A 16619-nucleotide genomic window follows, 5' to 3' on the forward strand; every position below is an offset into this window, starting at 1 on the left:
TAATTTTAATTTTTGGACAACTTTAATATTTTTCACATGGGAAACCAAAATCTCAGAGTATTGCTTTTACTGAGGACCATAGCCTGGTACATTGTGTCCCAAGAGGTATAGAACCTGCTCCTCTTGAGTTATGTTCCAAATCACAAGATCCCAATTTAGGTGATAGTAGTCTCACTGTTCTTCATTCTGTACCAAGAAAGGGGTTAAGGTTTGGTTTGTTTTATTTTAGGATTATTAAATCTAGTGTAGCATTTGAGTAAGCCAAATGGATTTGGACTTGTCAGTAAGAACCTATTGTGATGGCTGCGGCATTAAATTCGAGCTTTCAGGAAGAGCTATAGGTAATTTTTCTGTGATACTCTATGGATTTTCTTGGATTTCCAAGTAAACACAGTTTGCATATGGCTTAAAACTTGAGACTACCTTCAGAGATAACAAAAGCTATTGTATGGGAAGCTAGAGAGATGGGGGGGGCTGATTGTGCAGCGTGTGCACCTATGTGTGTGTGTGCACGCGCACGCACACGTTTGCATATGTGCTTGCCTGTCTATGTGTGCTTGTGTACACGTGCAACTTGTATCAAGCTTGAGAGTTGTTTCTCAGGATATCATCCATCTCCTTTGTGTTTGCTGTGCACTGGGATCTGGTGCTGAGCAATTAGGCTGGGCTGGCAGGCTAGGATACCCCGGGGATCTGTCTATTCCTGCTCTCCAGGCACCCTGCACTGGGATTTCAAGGGCATACCACCATCTCTGGGTTTTGTTCTTGCTTGATGTGGTTTGGTGGTTGTTCTTGTGTTTTAAGTATAGGTAGTGCGGTTTGAACTCAAGTCCTCATGCTTATGTGGCAAGTAACTTACCCACCAAGTGATCTCCCTAGCCCTAGGAAGGCAAATTGTTAGGTGGTATTAATGTGCGTGTGTGTGTGTGTGTGTGTTTGAAATCTGTAGCCTTAAAGGCTGCTACAGAAAAAATGGGAGTGGTATTTCTTTCCTTTATTATGTGGGGGAAGGACAGGACTTTTAGTTTGTGTAAATTCAAGGGTAATGATCTGTGTTGGAGAGTCAGCGGCATCTCTGCTCTTCTCTTGGCCTAGCCAAGGGTGTGGCTGGCTAGACCACTTCAAACTGTGGCTAGTGCTCCTACAAATCTGGTGTTGACTGTGCTGTGTTGAATCTATTTAAGTGTCTCTGCAAATCTGGCATGAACACCTCCCGTGTGTAAGGCATTCTTAGGAGACTTCTGGTTTCCTGGAGCGCCCACAGCCACCTTTGAAGGTAGGTGTCATTCTCCCTCGTTTTTTATGTAAGGAAAAGTCCACAGAAAGTGTCTTCCCTAAATGACACTCTCTGCATAGTCATGACATTCAGATGAAATGTCACCTCCATTTGGGATTCCTTTCCAGCACGCCACAGCTGCTATCTCTGCTTCCTTCACTTGGTATTTCAACCACAGTAAGTCTTCAGACATCCCAGGTGTACGTCCTCTAGAGGTGTGGCTTTCAGAGCCTCCCTGTTCCAGCTTATGCAGCTAGAAATATATTTGAGGGGCTGAAGAGATTGCTCAGCAGTTCCCCGTGTCTACTGCTTTTCCACAGGATCCAACTCTGGCTCCCGGAACCCATGTTGCCTTCTCTAGCTCCAGGGAATCCAGCCTCTTCTTTATGGTACTCATGCTCACATGTACACACCACACACACACACACACACACACACACACACACACACACACACACACCAAACAAATAAACCTTTTAGCAAAGACGACAAGTAATGTCTAAATAATCCCAAGAAACTACAGGAATGAAGCATCTGGCAGAAACCTTAAAGAACAGCAAAGATGGCCATTTCCGGTTTACTCGTGATAAACTGTAATTGCATTCCACCTTGCAGGGTTTCTGTAACCATCCATTTGTCCCAAATTTACCCTCATGGCGTCTGAAGTTTTCCCGTTCTTTTAGGGCAAAAAGGACCTATTGTAGCAAGCTAGCTTCCACAGCCTCTCCGCACCAACCTTCCCAATGCTGATCCAATTCTCATCTGTCTGCTTCATAAATTTCTTGTTGTACAGGTCCTGTTGATCGAGAAATAGCTGCTTTCTTGGTTATACACGGAATGGCTGACATTTAAAGAACTATCGAGAGCCAGACATTTTGCGGGTTCCTCAGAATACCTAACAGTTCTCTGAGATTCTCGAGGGAGTTTTGTTTTCATCATTTTATAAATGAGTTGGTGACTCAGTATGAATATCCAGGTCACATGATCAGCACAACCAAGCTGCTCCTGTGTTCCTTGTGCCCCGCTGGCCCTGAACTGATCACCTGTTTGCTCTCGTGTCCAGAACGTGACCTTGCTGCCACCTAGGACGACTCCTCCTTAGCTCACAAATGCCAATATCCTTTCCCTGCAGCTCACAAGCTAGACAAACCTCACGCTCCTTCTCTGCCCACAGACACGGCTGTCCTCTTAATAGATCTACTGCATACTAAATTGTAAGGATTAGGTCTCTACCAACCTAACTATGTAATAACCTTCTCAGGAATTGCTCTGTCTCTCTCACTTTGTTTCTTGACCCAGTACCCGCAGCGGGCCCTTGGTAAACCTATCTTTAACTGATCTGGGGTGTGTGAGGCCAGCATACTTGTCAGGTATGCTACCTCTATTTCAGGATATTGCCGCTGTGTTCTTACCTCCCTCGGCCTTGAGGTGTGTCTGTTTCACTCGGCGTGGGTGAGGCAGGAATTGTCTAATAGCATATGCCGTTGCTGCGATGCTTCGTGTTATCCCTCTGCACCCAGTGCGCTGTTAGTGAGGGTTCCTCATGCTCTCAGACGGTGGTGTCTCTCTTTTCCAACTTGGGTTCAAACAAAATGATCTGGACAGCCCTGACTACGGTTGGAAACCTGACTTTGTTGATCTCTCTTCCCCTCAGCTTTAAGAAAGTATGCACGGCTGTTGTTACTAATTGCTGTACTCTAAAGCAGGGAGAGATGATGTATATGTTTGTGACAAATTTCCAGAGGGAGAGCTAAGTAACCAGGCTCGTTTTTCCATAATGTGAATGTTATTCACAAACTATTACCATAATTGATGTACCAAGCCACTGTAGGGCAAATAATGTGCTGTGTGTGGGTAGCAAGCTAGTAGTCAATGAATATTAAAGAACAAAGCCCCATTTTAGAAGAGAAGCTTTAATTACAATGATACAGATCCATACTACCAAAAACAGTTAAAATTGCTTGGGTGCCATTTTTCTATGCTGTTCTGTATATAAGGAGGTACATATATAAGTACTTAATAATGTGTTTCTAGAAGTCACAATATTAACTCACCAGCAGCATAGAATGGCAGAGTTGATGTGAGCATGAATGTTAATTGAGTGAAGAGTCTACTGAATTAGCGTCTGTATTTTCTCAAGAGCATCCTTTCCAGAAGGGGTGGTCTCTCACGTCTACCCCCAGTCTACTTCTGTCTGCCCATCCATCAGTGCCTGGGGTGGAGTGTTAATTTATACTTAGGGATTTGTCCTTTGATACAGTAGAGGTCATGTTCTTTTGTATATAATTAATTTCCACACACAGTCCTCACCTTGGTTTAGGTGAGGTTGTGTGCGTTCGTGTGTGTGTGTGTGTGTGTGTGTGTGTGTGTGTGTGTGTGTGTGTGTGTGTAGATGTGGTGTATATATAGTATATATTGTTGTATATGTGTGTATTGGATTGTGGGAGGGTGCTATATGTTTGTAGCGCATATTTGTACATAAGGTATAGGTTCCTAATGTTTTTTAAAGAGTGCCTTTATAGACTAGGGAAATCAAAGGGCTAGACCCCTTTCACTAGAAGTTGAGATTTGCAGCACACATGTTTGAGATAAAGACCAATCGATTGTGGAGAACTTGGATAACCTTATAATTTAAAATAGGTCATAGTGTATCTATTTGTAGAAACCTTTTAGAAAGATCTCAGTGCGTTTGAACACTTCCCTTTAAGTATATAGCCATTCCCTCTACAGTAGGAGCATCTGCTGCCTTTTCCTTTTATAGCAATGAAAATATGGACAAATTTGCATGTGGTTTCTTAGCTCCAAATTCCCTGGTCCTTCATGTCAAAGTCAATTTATTCAACTAGTTTATACAACTGGACATATTTCTGTAACAGAAAGTTGACTAAATAGAATGTTCCTTATCATATGGCTTGTGAAGACAGGGCCCATGTCCTGAGGCTGGTGTAGCTGTTTCTCTAAAGAAGATACATTTCCCATTAGTCCAGACTTGAAGCTTTCTCATGGCATTTTTTTTTTTTTTGAAATTGTGATGCGACATAATAAAATAGAGCTGGAGAGATGGCTTAGTCAGTGAAACGGTTGCTGTGGACGTATGAAGAACTTAGTCTGATCCCTAGACATGTTTAAAACAAAACAAAACATAATTGGTGGCCTGAATTTGTAATCCTAGTGTTGGGAGGTGGAGACGGATGCGTAGTTCCGTGAGGATCACCTTCCGGACAGTCTAGCCTACTTAGAGACTTCCGGGTAAAAGCAAGCGACCCTCAGTTTATTTGGTTTGGTTTGTTTCTTTTGTTTTTCCAGACAGGGTTTCTGTGTGTAGTCCTGGCTGTCCTGGACTCACTTTGTACACTGGGCTAGCCTCGAACTCACAGCGATCCACCTGCCTCTGCCTCCCAAGTGCTGGGATTACAGGCGTGCATCACCAAGCCCGCCCTCAGTTTAAAAAAGCAAAGTAGCGGCTTCTGTGGCGTCCTCCAGCACAGCAGTGTTAGCAGGCCCCTCAAAGCCTAGTCTGGCGTTGAAACACGCAGGAAGACTCAAAGCTTCAGAGGTTTTTGACGCAAGCCCAACTGTGCTCAAAAGGCAAAAGAAGGAAGAAAACCTTAATCCTGGAGTACTTTTTCTGGGCCACCTGTCTTCAGCGCTTACTGAAAGCCATACCTGTGACTCCTTGGCCCAGTTTGGGGCTATTAGCAGATCCAGGCTGTCCAGAAGTAAGTGGACTGGACACAGCAGAGGCGGTGCCTTTTTGGAGTTTGGAGTCTGAGGATGTTGCCAAGATAGTTGCAGAAGCAATGGATAGCTATATTTTTGGTGAAAGACTTCTATCATGTTAATCATTTGCATCAGAAAAAGAAAGCCCATAAAAACCTTTTTAAGGAGTGGAATGTTCCCTTTCCTCAGCCGTCATGTCCAGCATTGAAGCGCTACAGTCAGAAACAGAGACGTTTGCAAATGTTGAAGATGGAATATCGGTTTAAGAAGAAGGAAAATTTTCTCTGGAATAGGCTAGCTAAGAAGGGGATTGGCTATGCTTCCCTTTCACTGGTCTTACCTAACTGGAAGAAAGGGACTTCGAAAGGCTTTCCTAACACTCCTGAGGATTCTGCGGACTCTGAGGTTAACCGGGTTTTACCTACCCCAAGAGAAAGGCTTTCAGGAGGAAGGAGAAGATGTTGAACAAAGGAGTTACCAAAAAAAATTTAGTAAGAAGCATAATAGGTTTAAGAACAAGAAGTTCATGGGCAGCCAGTGTCCCTCACCAGCTTGTATGCCAACATTTTTGGAAAGACAAAAGTCCCAGGTGATGGAAGTCAATAATGATAAAGACAATGAAATCGTTTCAAGACTCTAGCACCTGCAAGCTCTGAGAATAAAATGACAGAGAAAAAGAAGAGCAGCCGGTGATCCCTAAAGCATTGTGTGTGCGTATTTCAGGCAGATGTGATTTTGTTACAAAGGCTCACTATATTTTACTAGGCTCAGTGACATGCAAGCACTGAAGAGACTGTTGGGAGGAAAAATACATGTTTGTATTTTCTGCCAGTGGGAGGCAGAAAAAAGCAAAGTAGATGGCATCCTTAGAACCTCTAGCCTCCCTCCACGGACAGATGTACACATATGATACATAGAAATAAAGTCATAAAAAAATGCAAACAGAATGGTACCGTGTGTATCCTAATTGAACGCTCCATGTCGGAGCACACATGTGAGACTTACTGCTCAACGACTGCATTATTATCTGCAACTAAACATGGCAGGATGCCCCATGCATCTGACTTTGGTGGCATGTGCCTGTTGGCCCTGGGGTTAATTACCAACAGAGAAGTCCGTTATCTGGGGCCATGTCCTGTAGAGAGGCTGGGAGCCCTGCATTGACCCTTACAGAGACTGCCATCCTCCTCATGTCTTCACACATGGTGCGTTGTGTTCCTGGAGGCAGCTCTTCCACCTGGAGCATCCCAGATAGGCCTGCGCCCTACTTGCTTCTAGCACTCAAGAGGACACTTAGATTAGAGCTGGTGCCTTTTGAGTTGATTCTTGGCAGTGGGCCCTAGCTTCCTTCCTGCCGGGCTTAGTGCCTCTTAAGGGCAGCGAGGAGATCCGATCAGATAGCACAAGGCATAATTTCTGCCTTCTGAATCTCTCTCAGCTGAAGAGTGCTTTCCGTCCTCCCAAAGGCTGAAGGAGGAACACATTCATCACGCAGGGTAATGAGCAGAAAAGAGCTGTAGCTTTCTCTACTCCATAGCAGAGTGTGGGGTGAAATCCTTTCTGTTTACGATTCAAGCTGTCTCTTTGTGCTTGGCACGGGACTCGAAGTCATTTTAAGCTGTGCTCTTCTGTACTCACCTTGCGAGCCAGTTCATCTATAAAGTCTTTCTTGGAAGTTCATGGGAAGCTTTTTTGTAAATTATGGAGGAGAGAGGGAGCTGTGGGAGAGGGAGAGAAGGGGAGAGAGAGGAGGGAGAGGGAGAGGCAGAGGGAGGAGAGGGAGAAGGAATATGAATATGCATCTGTGTGTGCATAAGTGCATGGCGTTGGCTGGCTAGGAATCAGGATGTTGACAACAGATGACCAGTTATCTCCAGTCAAGTCAATGCCATGCAGAAATCTGGAAGATGACTGTGGCTCTCCACGGACAAGGGCAAGCCCTTCTGACGGTTTTATAAGCAGGGCAGCCAGTCTGTCTTCTGAGAAAGGGAGAGAGAGGTCTTGAGCGCCTACCATCCCTTTTCAGACTCTGCCAGAGGAAGTGGTCGCTCCAAGTGCAGCTGCGATGAAAAGCGCCTTCTCTCACTGCAGCAGAAGCAGTTCCTCCACATCGCTTATCCCATTTCAACAGTAAACTGTCTGTTTAAAGCAAAACGAAAAAGGCAAGTGGGAGTTAGAAGGAGAAGGAGCTTATGCCAGGAAAGGGAAATGAGTTGCTGAGGAATTGTGTCTTGGTTGTGGTTTCGGAGTTATTAAAAAGGCTCAATTGCTAGTTCGTCATATCTTTGTGTATGTTTCTGGGAACTTCTAATTCTCCAGAAACATTAAGGCTAAAATAGCAAGTCAGACTTTAATTAGAGAACACACCACTGCTGGGAGAAATGGCTGGCTTGTAGGCTTATAAGCCTTAACATCCTGCACCAGTTCTGCCTTCCACGGAAGTAGGTAGAGTTAAAGTGTCCTCTGGTCCCTCCTTCCTTCCTGATGGCTTTGAACTAATCAGAGAGTGATTAAGGCTCTGTCAGAGCAGGTGGCCTTTGCCACTGGCAGTGATGTTTCAATAGTGTTTCCAGCTGGTTCCAGGTATGAAGCAGAGGCTAGGAGTTTGTGATGTCATTTAAAGGTAATTTGTCCTCCCCTTTGATCTAGCTGGAGTGTGAGCCTGCAGCTGTTCCACAGCTGTGTGCCGTTCAGTCTCCACGTTTTAGGGTAGGTTCTGTTTCCCTCATTTGCTGATAGAGAGTGAAGGTGGGAGAGATGGATGGTTACTTGGCATGGTCGCCAAGGAGTCCAAAACTCTTCTGGGCAGTAATCGCTTACTGAACCTATTCTCTCCAGGAAAACACCCGTTCGTCCCCACCTCCCCCTTTTCTCGTCCTCCCCTCTTTCAAGACGACAAATCAATAATCTGTCTGCTCATCTGAATTTCATTTCCTTTCATTTGCAATCTTGGGGAACATCAGACAAATATTACATATTTGGAGGGTGTGGTGGGGTTTTAGCTTTCAACTTGATACAACCCAGAATTCCCGAAGGGAGGGACCTCAGCTGAGGTCTTTATCAGGTGGCTTTGTGGCCTTTTTTGTCAGGGGTTGTCTTTGTATAACTGGTGTAGGGAAAGCCAAGCCCATTATGGGCAGCACCATTCCCTGTGCAGGGTGTTTTGAACTATGTAAGTCAGAAAAAAGCTAGGCGAGAGCAAGCAAGCGAGAGCCTGTTCATTTCTTTTATCTTGATTGTGGATGTGGTGGGGCTAGGTGTTTGAGCTTTTGCCTCGACTTACCCTTAGGTGCTTGGGCTTTTGCCTTGACTTACCCTTAGGTGCTTGAGCTTTTGCCTCGACTTACCCTTAGGTGCTTGGGCTTTTGCCTCGACTTCCCCTTAGTGATGTACAGTAACCTGGAACTGTAAGCCACACAAACACCTCCCCTCTCCTAAGTTGCTTTCAGCCGGGTTATGTTTCACACACCAACAGAAGGAAACTAGAGCGGAGTGTAAACTCTCTCTGCCCTTCTTTCCTCGGCTCTAAGGCAGCTTGCACACTCTTACTAATTCCTACTGTCCCACAGATAAGTCACTAAGATTAAGATACGTGGCACAGTGATAGTCAGAAGACCTAGTCTCACCCGTCTTCTGAGAGAGGTCCTCCCACAGAGGGCAAGAGGAGAGCCAGGGGATCATGGAGACCCTCCTGAGCCACAGGCCAGCGATGAGGCCTCTGTAAAGCCACCGCACCCCTCTGCCCTTCACTTCATCTGTGTGATGTCTGGTCCAAGTTCCCTTTGACTTACAGGGTATTTTCAGATGTGCATTGAAGGAAAGGCTAATAAAATATTAATGAATCAAAAAGCGTTATCCCATTCTTACATTTTGTTTCTCCCTGATGAGTGGATGACTGCTAAAGTTAGTATCTTACCACGTGGAGCTGTTGCTCCTCCTACTTTTTAAAGGACCCTGTTTGTGCAGGTAGAGAGTGATGTGTTTCATAAAATCTCAGGGTCCTTCCCCAGATACAGTGTTCATGAGGCCTGTGGACCAGTCTAGGTTCCTAACCATCGGCAGTTTTAGGATCTTTAATTATTGTTCTTTCCCTCTTCCTGAGCGCTTGTGTCCTTTACGAGAAATGAGAGAAGCCACGAGGAAATGTGCAGACGTTCAAATAAGATGCCCTTCCATAATCTGTCATGAACACACCATGGATTTTTGTCATTGCGTTTGTTTGTTTGGGTGGGTGGTTGGTGTCTGTTCAGTTTTCAAGACAGGGTCTCTCTGTGTAGTTCTGGCTGTCCTAGAACTCTCTGGCGACAAAGCTGGCTGACAACTCAGAGATCTGCCTCCAGAGTGCTGGGATTAAAGGTGTGAACTGCCATACCTCGTTCTTGTCACTGTGTCTTTAAGGGCAAGTGATCATTTCCCTCCCCCCCACCCCCACCCCACACACCTTTCCTGGGAATCCACTGAACCTTTCTTCTTCACCATGATCTCCTTTAGCCTTACTTTCCCCCAGATCCCAGCTATGTGTCTGTACCGCCCACCGCAGGATGCATGCATCCTTCCTTGACACTCTGCCTTCCCAGGACCTTGTTAGCTCACTGGCAACCTTCCATGTTTCAGCTCCGAGTATGAAAAAAACCTGCACGAGCATTATGGATTGATGGAGTCTCTGCACTGTGTGGACTTTTCGGTGTTTCTCCCTCAATGCCGCTACTAGTTCCTTTCTTTTTTTTTTCCCCCCTTGCTGTTAAGTCCAGACTGTTTCCACACACTCTTTAGGGCTTCCGTGATAGTGTATGTTTTCAGACGGCTGTTAGAGGTTGGCGTCCAAGGACATCATTATCCCAGGTCTTGGTACCAGACCTAGATTTTCTTCCCTCCTGTGTACCTAGCTGCCTAGAAATTAGTAAGGAAACATTCACTGTGCCATGCGTATTGCCAAGCCACAGGCTTCTACTGTGATGGAGTTTGACCGAGGACTTGCTGTCAGTGGGCCCCAAATTAAGAGGGTGATACCCAGAAATCAGTGGGCAACAATCATGTAGCCATGATAATACTAAGAAGATTACAAGCTTAGTGTCTTGTATCTGCTTTAGATGTGGGCACAGGGAGAAAGGGGAGAAAAGAGACTGTTAGGAGTCACTGAGGACCAAAAGACAGGCTGGTAAGATGATATGATGGAAGACCATGGAGTTGTTCTGGATGCTGGATGCTGGATGCTGGATACTTTCTTCACTGAGATGCTTGAGGGTAAGCATATAGCTACAGTTAACATGGCAGCAAGAGGCCCTTTTTTTTTTCCGGTGTGAATGCAACATAGCCTCTGTGGTGATTTAAAGGGTTCATGGTCCCCCATAAGCTCATGAATGTGAATATTGGTGGCACTGTTTTGGGAGAGATGATGGAACCTTTAGGAGGTGAGGTCTTCTTGGGAAGAAGTTCATCACTGGGGGTTGGCTTTGGGGTTTATACCATTGCCCCACTTCCTACCTGTTCTCTCTGCTTCCTTTATATGGATTAAAATGTGATCAGCCAGCTGCCGTCACTCCCAGCCACTATAGACTCCATCCTCCTGGAACTGTAAGATGAAATAAATTCTTTCTCCAGAGCATCAGCAAAGTAGGTAGTACAACTTTTTTCCCATCTCTTGCGTGCTCTGCATCCTCTCATATGTCTCAATGAACTCAAATCGGAGTCCACTAAGATCTGTTACTGTGCCCAGTCTTAGGGAATAGGTTTTGACAAGCTTGCTGTCCGGTGTCTCCACAGAGCAGTGTGTGCTATGTAGAGGCCACTCCACTTTCATCATGGATAGGTTTATAATTACCAGAGCGATGGATGTAGGGCTGGGGCCTCTTTTTAGGGCAGCATTTTAGTGATATTGACGTGTAAGATTGTAAATGCTAAATCGAAGCTGGTAGGTTATAAATAGTAGGTGAGAAATGCGTGCATATCCCTTTCTTATGAAGACTCTTGGCGGGAGTGGTGGTGGTGGTGGTGTTTTGGAGAGGTGGCTCAGTAGTTAAGAGTTCATATTGCTATTCCAGGGGGCCTGACGTCGGTTCCCCTCATGTACATTAGGCCCCTCACAACCATGTCTTTCTTCTAACTCCAGGGGGTGGGGGATGGGACCCTGACACACTCTGCTGGCTTCCAAAGGCACCTGAACACTTCTGCATGTGCAGTTAAGAGCACTTGCTGATCTGCTAGAGGACTCTAATGCAGTTCTATGCACTGATGTGGGATTGATCAGTTGATTGCATTCACCCCTAACTCCAGCTCCAGGAGGTCCAGTGCCCTCTTCTGGCCACTTTAAGCGCTTGCACTTACATGTGCGTATTCCCATACAGACACATAGATTTTTTTTTCTTGAAAGAAGACATTTAATAAATGCTAATTTTAGCACTCTGTCAATGTTCTTTCAGACATCTGGAGTTGAAAGCCTGTGCCACAGACACACAGTTTACAGGTCTGTGTGCTACAATGGTAGAGAAGTGAAACATAGGACATAAATGCCCTCAGTCTTATCTGGGCATGAGCCCAGGCTGATTTGGGTTTCTCTGATCACCATGCAGACTAACCAGTAGAACCAAAATAATAGAACCAGTAGCTTCAGCTTTTAATATGTGACCCCAACCCCCCATAAAAAAAAACTTAGGAAGAAAAGTTTCTTTTAGTTGATGGTTCCGTGTAGATAAAGTCTGCAATGGCAGCAGGAGTGGGAAGCAGAGAGGGCACACTCTCATTTATATACAGGAAGCAGAGGAAGAGAACAGGAAGTGAGGTGAGGCTATCAAACCCTCAAACCCCAGTCCCAGATCTACCTCCTAACACTTCCATAACTTGCCTCCAAACAGCACCGCCGTCTAAGAACATGAACCTGTGGAGAAATTTATCACTCAAAGCACCGTGAGGAGTAAAAGTCAGCGTAAAGCAGCCGAGTGGATATCTTTGGCTGTTATGTTCTTGTCTGTGTGTGCGTGTGTGCATCCATGCGTGTGTGTGCATGCAGTTCCTGGAGAGATGGCTCAGGAGTTAAGAGCTTGCTGCCCTTTCAGAGGATCACACTGTTTTTAAAGCACTTTGGCCAGTGCATGCTGGTGAGTGTGAGAATGTAACATGTTTGCCACACTAGTGTGAGGACCTGAGTTTGGATCCCCAGTACCCAAGTCCAAACACCAAGGGTAGCAGTGGTTATCTGTAGGTCCAGCCCCTTGGCAATCGGGCCAGAGAACGGAGGACGGCTGGAGCTTGCTGTCCATCCACTGTAGCCAATTGCAGTTCAGTTCGGTGGCTTCAGGAAGAAATGGTTTACTGGTTAGTTTTTATTGTCGTCTTGACCCAGCATAGAGTCACAGTGGTAGAGGAAACCGTACCTGAAGAAGGCTTAGGGTCAGGTTGGCCCGTGGGCATCTCTTTGAGTGATCCCCTCGACTGTTGATCGATGTAGGAGAGCTTGGATCAGTGTGTGTGGTGCCATCCCCGGCCAGACAGTCTTGGGCTGTATAAGAAAGCGAGGTCAGTGTGAGCTTGTGAGTGAGCTGGAGAGAGAGAGGGACCCAGTGAACGGTGTTCTTTCATGGTGTGCTTTTAATTTCTGCTTAATTTCCTGCCCTGACTTCCCTTAAGGATAGATTGTGACCTGGAAGTGCAAGCTAAATAAGTCCTTCCTCTTCAAGTTGCGTTGGTTCAAGTGTTTGATCACAGCAACAGACTAAAACTAGAAAACCCTGTTTTTGGAACGGCAGTAGCGGAGACACTCGGCATTAAACTCTGAACCCCAACCTCCTCTTTTACCTGTGTGCACGTGCACACACTCCCCTGATGGAAGCCAAGGGCATTCATTGGCCATTGAAATTCACCAGTTTCTCTTTCTCTTTGGTAGTAGGGTAGTTTGTACATCCTCATGAAACCTACTTCTTCTCAATGCAGGTGAATCTTGTAATATTTAGTTTGAAATGTCAGATTGCAAAAATCTAGAATGACCTGGGGAAGAGAGTTTTCAGCTGAGGAATTAACTGGATCAGGTTGGCCTGTGAGCATTCCTGTGGGGGGTCGTCCTGATTGATAGTTAATACAGGAAGACTCGGCCCACTGTGGGTGGAACCGTTTCCTGGGCAGTGCTTCCTTACTGTATGGCACAGGAGAACGCTAGGTGAAGCAAGGAGCCATGAGTGCCTTCCGTTCTCTCTGCCATTGGCAGTGACTGTGTTGGGACTGGCTGCATCAGCTTCCCAATGTGATGGACTGGGGTTTGCAAGCTTCGATTTGGAAGCTGACTAAACCTGCTCCTCCTCCAAAAGATTGTCTTGCTCAAGATGCTTTATTACAGCAACAGAAACAAAATTAGAACAGATCTTAATTATTGACGTTTCAATAAATACTTGTCTTTGCTTGGTTGCGTGCGGAGGCGTAGGAAACAGGGATGTACCGCCATAAGTAGAAGAATATTTATCGTTTTCGTTGTTAACTGTTTTTTGACCTCTTGCTGTGTTGCTCAAGCTGGCCTCTGCCTGAGGATGAAGCTGGCCTTAAACTTTGAGTCCTCCTGCCTCAGCCTTTTCAGTGCTGTGATTATAGGCATGCACCACACCTGTCAAGAACCACTTTCCGTGAGTCTATTTCCAGCTTACTGCTCATAGCGTTACTGAGCTTAGGTGCTTCACACTCACATATGCTAACCCATGTGCACGTATGATTCCACCCGCTGTGTGCTTTATTCTTATAAATAAATGATGATGCCATTCAGAATTTCCCTTAACATTTTGGAAAATCCAGTATAGAAATTCAACAAAACTCAAGGTGCCCGCCTTCTGACTCCAAAAAAAAAAAACGTTATCCGCCAAGTATCAATCATTTTTTTTCAAGATACTAATCTTTATGGAAGAATTATCAGAAGCTGTTTCAGTGACTGGAGGAAGTAGAGACTTCTCTGAAGACCTGAAGATTGTAGTCTGAGTCACTTTGTAAAAGCTACTGAGACTGGACTGTGTTACTGTGGCAGAAGGTCTTCTGTAGGCATGGAAAAAGTTCCCCTCCTAGACTTGATCCAGCTAGGATGGAGTTAAAGCAGAGACAGAGCCTCTCCCCCCCCCTCCACCCCCCCCCCATGCTATGGCTCTGTCAGAATAATGTTTGGCCAGGTGTTAATCTGTGTCCTGAGGGGAGGGCTGGAAATCATTATTCATCCCTGGGGAGACAGGAGGGGAAGCTGAGGCTTGCCTTCTGGGAGGGTTACCAGGCCAGGGCCCTGCCCCTTTGCATACTGACATGTGCCATTTGCAATGAAGACAGCCCAAGTCCATTTGAGGAATTCTGCTGTCAGCTAGCCAAGAGAGAAACTCCGAGGGAGAGGCAGGCAGCTTGGCAAGCAGTCTGGAGTGCAGTTTTCCGGAGCAAGATCACTCCTTGTTGTGGGCAGTGCCGGGGAAGGTGCCGGGGGATTGTGAGGAAGACAAGACGGCCACTTTGGAAACAGTGTGTTTTCCTGTTTACTGCCCAGCGGCTCCTCCTCCTCCTCTCAGTATATCTACAGCTCTTGGAAGCTTGGAGTCTGAAAGAACCCTTTGTGGACACGACACAGCGGGTTTTTTCTGCCCCCCTTTTCCCTCCCCCCTGACTCTTGCTCTTGCCCTGAGGGCAGGAGGTGAGAAGATGATCAAGTCAAGCTGGTTCTATGTCAAGTTCAAGTACTCCAACAAGGTAAGTCAATATGTTTTCTTTTCCCAGGGGAAGCCTGCTTCTCCCCCTGAGGTCTCCTGTTGACAGCTCTTCCAGACATTCTGCGAAGCAGCAGCGAAGCCCCCCCACCCCCACCCCCGGGAGTGTTAACTGTGAATGCGGGGTTTTTTCCCTCTGGCTTCGGGATTCCTGGGTGAAAGCTGGGTTTTAGAGCTTTGAATCTGACTTGATGACCAAGAGGAAGGAACCTTCCCTCTGCATGGAGGAAAAACAGTGAGGCTGCAGTAACAGAGACAGCCTGTGCTGCTTCAGGGTGAATAGAGACCTGGGGGACTTGTTTGGGACACTGGATACATTCGGTTTGGGAAACAGACGGGGCTTTACAAGGTTATCTGGGTGTTGAAACAGTCTCCAACACGGGTCCTGATGATGCACGAGACCACTGCTTTACTCTTTCCTCAGGGGCAACATTTTAGGGAACAAATACATTTTGGCTGTATCTGAAATCTTGGCGTTAGAAGAGTTATTTTTCCTTCCTCTAACATACGATAATCAGTGATTAGGATAAAAGTGTGTGCCTGTATTAGTGTGTGTGCACGGTGCACAGGGATGGAGTTCTTCGTGGCACCTCCATCCACGTCCACCATGCACTTTGCACAATACCCACTCCCCTTCCTGTGTGTCCTCACTTACCTGGGGCCTGTTTGCCATGGCTCTGATTCTGGGTTTTCTGTATTGCTTACTCTTTTAGGAACTGGCCGTGTCTGAAAATGAGGTTATTGTGTGAGTCTGAACATGCGTCCTCTTTGAAATTTTCATTCATTTGCTTGTTCAAAACATAGGAATAGTAACTGTAGAATTATGCTATGAGGGTGGGATGGGGATGTGATAAGAGAGAGAAAAAAAAGACTGCCCCCCTCTCTCTGTGTTTCTATGTCTGTCTGTCTGTCTGTCCCTGTTCATCTTTCTCTTCTTTGTAGACAGGGCCTCCAAGCCCAGGATGGCTTCAAACTTATCCATTGCTGAAGATGGCTTTGAACTTCTGAGTGTCCTCTACCTCCTAACTGCTGGCATTTATGGTTATGCTCCAGCATAAGGGATTTATGTAATGCCGGATACTGAACCACAGGGCTTCGTACTTGCTAGGCAAGGGGCCTGCAAAGCAAGCCACATCCCCATCACTTCTCTGGTGCAGTTTTTTTTTTTTAATGCCTCCTTTTGTTTGGACTTGTTTCTGTTTCTGAATGTTTCCAATGTTGATTTCACCGACAGCAAACTCGTGTGTTTACATACAATGAAATTACACGGTTTTGTTTAAAAGCCCTGTGTTCCATTTTAAAGCCATTTGCTTTAACTGTTAAAGCTGTAACGTATCACCTCTTTGTGCGTGGTGTTGAGAAAGAGTATATCCTCCAGCCTCCATTTATTTATTTATTTATTTATTTATTTATTTATTTATTTTGTCTCTGAGACGACTCCTACCCCATTGTTTGCTGTTAGAAAATTTGATAATTAGATTTCTGCTCTGCCTTTTTAACCCTTTCTTTATATTTTGAGTGTTTCCTCTTGGGAATCTGAAATAGGGAGTTAGGTCAGGTGAAATAACTAACGCTAAGGGGTGGGGATGGGGGGGGCACAATTTTCAAGAAAGGCTCTTCACAGGAAGAAAAAGAAGGCAGACATTAATGGCTTCATTTCAGTCGTCACATTTCACGTCCTTCGGCAAGGAGAGAACGCTTTATATACCAAGACGTGGTGTGGCAAGAATGCAACCTGCATGAGGCTTTAGTACATTAAAGAAGCTCCTCCTTGCTTTTATTGGTAGAGAAGAAAAAAAAATGGAAGCCTCCGGTTCATTTTTGGTAGACATATAGGGCTCCAGATTATCAGTGATCCTCTGCAGAATTTCCATTCTTCAACAGTGATTTTTTAATATATATATATTATA

General features: G+C 45.6%; 1 protein-coding gene across 7 annotated transcripts in view; it reads left to right on the top strand.

The window, feature by feature from the left end:
• Positions 1 to 16619, top strand: part of AUTS2 (activator of transcription and developmental regulator AUTS2) — a 1106846-nt gene that overhangs the window by 333582 nt on the left and 756645 nt on the right. Inside the window, exon 1 of one of the 7 annotated variants that reach the window (XM_084762552.1) lies at positions 14328 to 14692. The exons of the other annotated variants lie outside the window; for them this stretch is intronic. Within the exon in view, the coding sequence (XP_084618678.1) occupies positions 14645 to 14692 (48 nt within the window). The 5' untranslated portion in view covers positions 14328 to 14644. Of the gene's footprint in view, positions 1 to 14327; positions 14693 to 16619 lie in introns of those variants that run through there. 7 annotated transcript variants of the gene reach the window in all.

Source organism: Acomys minous (assembly GCF_964271855.1).
Source record: "Acomys minous genome assembly, chromosome: 16".
In the NCBI taxonomy this organism is placed as follows: Eukaryota; Metazoa; Chordata; class Mammalia; order Rodentia; family Muridae; genus Acomys; species Acomys minous.